The sequence below is a fragment of the Chanodichthys erythropterus genome, chromosome 12, assembly GCF_024489055.1.
Source record: "Chanodichthys erythropterus isolate Z2021 chromosome 12, ASM2448905v1, whole genome shotgun sequence".
Taxonomy (NCBI): domain Eukaryota; kingdom Metazoa; phylum Chordata; class Actinopteri; order Cypriniformes; family Xenocyprididae; genus Chanodichthys; species Chanodichthys erythropterus.
This window is the reverse complement of record NC_090232.1, coordinates 29707855-29716384: the sequence shown is the minus strand read 5'-3', so window position 1 is coordinate 29716384 and position 8530 is coordinate 29707855. Positions and strand designations below refer to the sequence as shown.

The window sequence follows — 8530 nt, the reverse complement described above, 5'->3', positions numbered from 1 at the left end:
AGGCCTGCTGCGTTGGGAAAAAAATACTTGCCAACATGCAGAGTGCTATATTGTCATGCTCTCTATATGAGAACATTTTACTGCAACCTGTTACCTCAATGTTTCATAGTCGCAAGGCAAACTGATAAAATATCAGAGGTGTCTATAGATACTGTACACCATAGCAGACTGAACAAATGTGTGCAGTTCTCAAATCTCGGTCTGAGTGGATTTGTATAAGTTTGTTCAATTTGACTGTGGTGCACAGGAGTAAGAAAATGGCTTACAGTCTTCTGAAAGGTCAGACTTTTACCACCTCGCTGACAGCCTGAGGAAGTCAATGGTTTGTGTGGCATTTTTTTTTTTTTCTTTTTTTTTTAAACAGAGCAAGATAAAGCTCTCAACTCCCTACCTTGGCTCTTTTCTTGGTTATCTAAAGACTGCACATATTGCTTAGAAAAAGAACTAAACAAAAGGCAACGAAAAAAGAAACAAAGTCACATGTACATATAAATATCAGGATAAATATCAGATGTGATAAACAATGTATAATAGCCATTTATAGCTGAAGACATTCAACAGGATCCACAGTCTCGTTTTAGAGGCTCAGGAAGAAGCTTGATGAATAAACCAGAAAAATCTCTTAAGACACATAATTTAATACATTAAAATAGCAAATATACTATTCAAAGTTCTCAGATTTGGAGTCCAGTCAATCACAGAACTTGCAGGATGATTGACAGATGACATCTTCATAACAATAGAATGGTGCCATTGTTCCATTGTTTACTGTGGTTCCTCTGGGTAAATGGTCCAATTTTCCTGTTACACACAGTTCATCAAGAAGACAAACAATTCATGACATTTAGCATGTTTCTTCAGGGTCTTTGAGATTGCTTTCTCATGTATGTGTTTCAACTGGAAATCTTCATTGGATTTTGATAGAAACTGACGCTGTGGAGCACTTCTCGTGACAGTCAGTCAGTCCAGACCTCTGAGGTGTGTGTGTGCGCATGTGTTTTGGGGGTCTAGCGTTTGAATGAGTGTATGTGTATGTGTAAGTGTATATGTGTACTTTCATACATGGAAGCCACTCTGTTGAACGTGGAGGAACTGCAGTCGTAGTGCTTGTATGCTGCTCACTATCCTCCTCTGGTGGCCAATCAGAGACACGCCGATTCTTCTTACATCACTGTTTAGAAAACAAAGGGTGGGAGACATTTCAAACTGGGCTACATAATTGGCAAGTTCATGAGGTGATTATAAAAGGTGTAATTTAAGCCATTTAAAACCAACAAACATTTTTTAAATTTCAAATTTGTGAATTCTAGTGAGAAGAAAGGGAGATCAAAGGGATAGTTCACCTAAAAACTTCTGTCATCATTTACTCACTCTTAAGTTGTTTCAAACCTGGTATTAATTTCTTTCCTGTGCTGAACACAAAGGAAGTTATTCTGAAGAATGTGGGACCATATTCTGGTCCCCATTAACTTTTTTCCCATGTATTACATTTATATATATATATATATATATATATATATATATATATATATATATATATATATATATATATATATATATATATATATATATATATATATATACATTTATATATATTCATATTTTTTTCTTTACTGTGGAAGTCAATAGAGTGGTGCAGTTATGACATCAATTTGTCATGGAAAAACATGGAAATGAGTTAGCACTTCTGATTCCATCGTCCAAAAGTATTTTATTTATTTATTTTTAACAGGATTTTGGTTAAATGGCTGAAATAAGGTCTGTGGTTAACACAAGCTCAAGACACTTTCATGTTTTATTCTACAACATAAAATACATCAGTATTAACGTAACTGTTTTAAGCTGTTATGTGTCTTGAAAAAGGCAGTTGCTAACAAGTGGCTAAAATGGGACTACAGCAGCTGTCAAGAACATTAAATGCCATCACGCCGAACGTCATCATTTTTTTGCGATAATCCAAAAGCCTATGGAAAAATCCTACTGGGTTTTTGTCGAGGGAACCAAGGTGATGCTAACTGCTGATTGGCCTACAAAGTGACATCATACCTGCACCACTCTTTGGGGACGAGCAACTGTTGCGTTTCCAACATTCTTCACAATTTCTTCTTTTATGTTCAACAGAAGAAAGAACTTAAGGGTGAGTAAAATGTGGAAATATGGAAAGAACTAATGAAAATTAGCTTGTGTTAGGTTATTTTCCGGTTAACCATTCACATTATTATTTTAATAATTCATTGTAAATAAATTATTATATATACTATTATTTTAATCCTATAAAACCCTACTGCGTCATTTAATACATGTATTTCTAAGGCTCATAAGACTGATTAAATGTATGCATCAAAGATAATGCATTAGGCTTTTGAGGACATTTATTTGCACATCTCTCAATCATTCTTGTATTGCATTGCATTATATGTTGTGCCCCCCATAACAAAACTACAGAGCTTTGTTTGAACATAAAACTAAGGACTTGAATATCATCTTATTAAGACATGTCATTGGGAGATATGGGCTTTTCACACTTGAAATAGTTAACCCTGGGTCATTTTAGACCTCGGGTAAACGGAATCCTGGGATATCTTGCTTCAAGTTTCACAGTGCTACGGGGTAATCCTGGGTATTCACAAGATTATGTTTCACATTGTTCATTTCTAAACTCTGGGTATATTAGCATATTTGCGGTGTCAATATCATTGATTGGATAAACGCAGCACGCGACTTGTTTACATACAGTAGCTCTAGCATTGCGCATCCTGTAGTATTGAGTTTATACTGATTGGACATTTCGGACTATAAAGGTAAGAATGATACGGTCTCTTCTTATCTCAAATTACTGCCTTTTCTGTCAGCATTTGACATTTTTCTTCGTAAACGCTGAATTTGTTTATATACAGTGTGCAGAGTTTCCGTAACTGTCCAAAGCAGGCAAATATGAGTACGCAATTGTTATCGGTTGCTAATCATCTAGTTGTGACATTCTAACACCACATTGTTTTACACTGTACAAATTTGGCACCAAAATGCGGGGTTAACACCACAAAAGTGGTGCTAACCTTGTTCTGGAGCAGGGTTTTATAACCCTGGGTAAAAAGTGGTGCTAACCCCGCTTCTAAATTACAAGTGTGAAAAGTTCCTTTACCTGGGGTTAAAAGCAGTGTTATAATACAATGATAATTTTGCTCCATTTGGACCTCTTTTCTTCCTCAAGTATGAGTTCCGTATTCTCACTATATCATACTGTATGGGCCATAAAAGCCTGAGGTATGATATAAAACATAAAACATATATGCAAACATATTTTCTTTTTTATTTTGTCTAAAGGTTCAATAAACCTGCATTTTTTAAATTAAGACTATTAAAATATTTTAATGACTATTATTTCAAACAGCAGATATAAAAAGCCCACACACCCTAGATTATTTTAACTAAAATGAATTTGAACCCACTGCTGAGGGTGATCACACAGTACCTAAATGGAGGGTAAAAAAAGCAATGAACAGAAGTTCATGCAGTAGTTTTGACTCCACTCACTCAATACTCATGGTGGATATGGAATCCAGGGTTGTGTACCCTGCTGCTATGAAGTTGTTCTTGTATTGACTCATTTTAATGGAATCCAACCAATCACCGATGGATATGAAAAGAGGGTAGTCTGGCATATCCTCAGGGGATTCTGGGAAGCTGTTTAAACAACAACACATTCTGTATTTGAAACAACAACAATTTGGCACACAAGAAATTTCTGAAATTCATTTATAGGCATTTCCCACCAGGCAAGAGACAGTTTTCTGTACATAAATACTAACAATTTCAGTTTACATTGGTAATTTCAATACAGGCACTCATTCTGATTCTAGTAAGCAATTAAGTAAAATGTAGATTTTATATTGTTGTTGTGATTGTACCTATTTACATCCTCCACCAGTGTGAGCAGGCTGCTGGGATTGCGGATGAGCTTGTCCAGGAAGCTGACTACATCGCTAAACCGTGGACGTCGACTGCGTTCCTTCTGCCAGCAGAGAAGCATGAGCTGGTGCAGGGCCACGGGGCAGCCCATGGGTGCAGGGAGCCTGTAGCCCTCCTCTATAGACAGAATTACCTGCAGAAAGACACACAGAACCTTACTGTGATTCAAATTCTACAAGACCATTTTATAAATGCAATTTTAGGGATGCCATCAGTGGTACAGTTTGAAATACTTTAGCCAATTACTGGATCCCCCAATGTTTGGGTGTATTAATTAATTAGCGAGAACAGTAATGAATAAACTAAAGGCATACCAAGGAAACTTTTATAACAAGGTTCCACATTTTATAATTTAACAGAATATAATTGAGTTAGAAGATGATTTAAAATTGGAATTAAAACAAATAGCATTACAGTTTCAGAGAAATTTAACTTGGCAAACAGCATTCTGGGAAATTAAAGGGACAGTTCAAACAAAAATGAAAATTATCCCATGATAATGGTTGTGAATGGGGGGCTGCGTTTCGAAGACAAAAATAATGCATCCATGAGTACGGTCGTCCACCAGAAGCTAGTTATTTGAATAAAGTTTTAAATATGGATATTTTTCTTACAAAAACGCATTGCTTCGCTTCAGAAGACCTTTATTAACACCCTGGAGTCATATAGATTACTTTTTTTTTAATGCATGGATGCATTATTTTTGACTTTCACAAACATTATAAACCTTGGAGGACTAAGGATATTTTAAATATATCTCAGAGTGTTATATACACCTAGGATTGCTTGAGGGTGAGTAAATCATGGGATAATTTTAATTTTTGGGCGAACTAACCCTTTAAACATATTTTCAGAGGTAATTTATGGCCAAATAAATACATTGCTAATGATAGATTTTGAAATATATTTACATAATTACAGTACATGTCATTTCCTCATATATATTTATATTGTTAAAAATATACTTTAGAAAATACAGTTTGCATTCAACCAAACGTTTATTTTAAGACTGGGAATGTATTTTCTGGCATATTTTGTAATATAATGAATAATTCCTATACTGTATATATAGGAATTAAGTTGTGGATGGTGCATAACCTTTTTTTTTTTTTTTTTTTTTTTTTTTTTTTTATATCAGACCGAAGTCTAATTATGGGGGGAAAAACTGCCTGGCTAGAATTTAGTAGAATAAGAATAGCCCAAGTTACTCACATCTTGATTGGACATCTCCCAGTAGGGCCGTTCCCCATATGACATCACTTCCCACATGACAATCCCATAGCTCCAAGCATCACTGGCCGAAGAAAACTTTCTGTATGCAATTGCCTCCGGAGCTGTCCAGCGGATAGGGATTTTACCCCCCTGACAAAACAAAATCTATTCTTTTCATGATAATAGCAAGCAGCCAATAGATTGGTGTTTCCTAGGCAATCTAAGGAGATGCAGATTGCTTGTTATGTAATGATGAGTCATAATTGAGTTTTCTGTGGAATGTGATGTATTGTATGATGGAGTGACACACTAAGACCCCTGTATAAAAAAGTTCAGAAGTATTCAGACACATTTAGCATCTTATTATAAATCTAATTACCCAATCACTCCTCAGAGTAAGCCCTTAATCTCATGATATACTGCTTAGATCTAAACTCAATCCCATTCAATAACACACAACAAGCAGAGTAGTGCTAAGCTCCAGAGATTCTGGATCAGCTTTGGCTGTCTAAGGAGCACAGATTGTTATTAACTCTGAACGCCGCTGAATTTAAATGAACCAATACTGAAGTGGGTGTATGTGGCTTACTGTGGTGGTGTAAGCTGCCTCCGGGTCGTCCTCCAGCACCCTGGACAGACCGAAGTCCGACACTTTACACACCAGGTTGTCATCCACAAGAATATTTCGGGCTGCCAGGTCCCGGTGGACATATCCAATGTCGGACAGGTACATCATACCTGAGGCAATGCCACGCAGCATACCAACCAGCTGGATCACGGTGAAGTGCCCGTCATGCTTCTACAAAAGGCAAGAAGAAGAGCCAAAAGGATGGAAAAGAAGAGTTGGAGAGGTCTATATTTTATCATAATGAACAATAAACATATTTAACTTTAAACCAGACCTGACAGCAACAACAAAAAAGAACATTAGTTTGCATTTTTGATGCATAAAATGTTCATTGGCCATTTTTAATCAACATATAAAAGTAACTGGAGTTGAGAACCAATAACAAAGAATAAGAATCTTTTCCACAACTGGCTCCATTTTTTCAAATACTGAAACCAAATGATTTTAATGACATTCAGTTCATTTAAGGTGCGTTTGTGGTGGAATGCGGATGAAACACCATAATGAAATACTTTCACCATTTTTCCTGCACTGCTGTTCAGCACAGCTCTGAATTTCTAAAGCCTGGAACATACAGTGACCAGTACAGCCTGATTCCTGAACAAATGTCCTTCTGTTTAGTAAGTCTAAAGCAGAACCATTTATTCGGATAGACAAACAAATGACTCTTATGAACTTTTTAGTCCATTAAAAATACTTAATCTGTATTTCTATTTCTATTCTAATTAATATAACAGTTAAGAAACAAGAATCAGAACCAGTTCCCATAGTAACATAATTAGCAAAATGCAGTTTGAAATAGATTCAGTGGTTCTCAACCTTTTTGACTCCAAGAAAGATCCAAAAAATGATCCAAAACAATCCAAAGACCCCATGATTTTTCCAGTCATTTAGGATTTACTGTATAAGGATTTTATTTCTACCAGATAAAATATTTTAGAGCTTGGCACAGTTAGAAAAATGTATGCATGTATGTTCACCCCAAAATGAAAATTACCCCATAATTTACTCACCCTCAAGCCATCCTAGGTTTATATGACTTTCTTCAGCCAAACAAAATCAGAGTTATATTAAAAAATATCCTAGCTCATCCAATCTTTATAATGGGAATGACTGGAGGAGTTTTTGAAGTCTAAAAAAGTGCATCCTTCGATCATAAAACGTACTCTATGCGGCTCCAGGGGTTTAATAAAGGCCTTCTAAAGCTAATCGATGCATTTGTGTAAGACAAATATCCTTATTTAAAACTGTTCCGCAAAGTAGTACACAATGCCATGATGTTCTATGCTACACCATAACGGATTATGCTATGCCTTAAGTTATAATGCATAGTACGCCTTGTTAATGCTTTAATGTTTTTTTTTAAGCTCATTATTTTACTTTATAAAGTTTTAAAAATGGATATTTGTCTTACTCTGATTATGTTTGGCTGAAATAAGAAAGGCATATACACCAATGGCTTGAGGATAAGTAAATTATGGGGTAATTTTCAATTTTGGGTGAACTAACCCTTTAAATGTATGTTTGACTTGCTCAGTTGGGGACACTTAATATTAAGCAATATTATTGATTTGACTGTACTAACACTATTGGATGAGAACTGAGCTGAGCTGGACAATGACATCACTGTTTTCTCCAGAGATGCTTATAGCTGAATTGAACTCATTCCATAATTGATAAACTTTACACAGTTATTGAACGGAACTGAATCAACACTGAACTGACCTCAGCTGAACAATGACACTATTGTCTTTTTAGAGCTGCTATACAGAAGAATTGAACTCTGTTTGCATCATTGAATTATTTTCCTGTTTATTCCTGTAAAGCTGCTTTGAAACAATCTATATTGTATAAAGCGCTACATAAATAAAGTCGACCTGACTTAAGGAGCGTTTTGAAGTAAGTAATATCTTTTGTATAATTTTGTATTATTTTAATGCTTGTTTTATCTTAGTCTGCTTCGGCCCCCTGGTTCAGAACCACTGTTTTAACACATGTAAACTTTAACAAATGTGGCATGTCATATTAATGTTGAACGTACCCTCAGAAAAGAGTCCAAGGAGCCATTGTCCATGTATTCCACCACTATCATCACAGGCCGACCTACAAAGATGAAAACAGGACACCTGTAAGTAATGGACTAAGTTACAGAGAAAGAAACAGAGGGAAATGGGACAGACATTGCCACATTACTCATCTCCGTCTTTGTATGACTACAAGTCAAACCCAAACGTTCACTTTGCCTTCATCATCAGTGCTTGGTTTCTATGAAATCAGTGTATAATGCTACATTACCATCTGTGTTTCTAGTAGCGCTATAACGGCCTGAAATGTAATTTAAAGTTAATCTGTAGTAGCATGGTAGTGAATGGTAAAATAGATGAAAGACATGAGATAACACTAGAATCACAGACTGAGAATTTTTTTTCTTCCATTTTTATTATGGAGGTTGAAGGCAGTTTGTGTGTAGGGTGAAATCATTGATTGTGTGCGTGTCAGACAGAAACTGTGGGTGTAACAAATGCAGCGGAGAAACGTTTGTTTCTAACAGAGAGAAAACAGCTTTTGGCTGATGATGATACAAGTTATTCTGTAATCAATTTCATCCAAACTATTAGTATCCTCCACGAGCAATATCAATTTTTCACAATTTCCTTATCTGTTTTATTTATGAATTTATTTATTTATTGCCTGCCATGCTTTTTAGACACAGCTGTGTTT

General features: G+C 35.7%; 1 protein-coding gene across 2 annotated transcripts in view; it reads right to left on the bottom strand.

The window, feature by feature from the left end:
• Positions 1–675: 675 nt before the first annotated feature.
• Positions 676–8530, bottom strand: part of epha6 (eph receptor A6) — a 175690-nt gene continuing 167835 nt past the window's right edge. Inside the window, exons 12-18 of one of the 2 annotated variants that reach the window (XM_067405288.1) lie at positions 7851–7912; positions 5771–5980; positions 5182–5346; positions 3909–4102; positions 3535–3684; positions 1063–1171; positions 676–801 (exon numbers count right to left, since the gene is read on the bottom strand). In XM_067405288.1, coding sequence (XP_067261389.1) covers positions 766–801; positions 1063–1171; positions 3535–3684; positions 3909–4102; positions 5182–5346; positions 5771–5980; positions 7851–7912 — 926 coding nt within the window. In that variant the 3' untranslated portion in view covers positions 676–765. The remainder of the gene's footprint in view (positions 802–1062; positions 1172–3534; positions 3685–3908; positions 4103–5181; positions 5347–5770; positions 5981–7850; positions 7913–8530) is intronic. The other variant, XM_067405289.1, reaches the window with a different exon arrangement.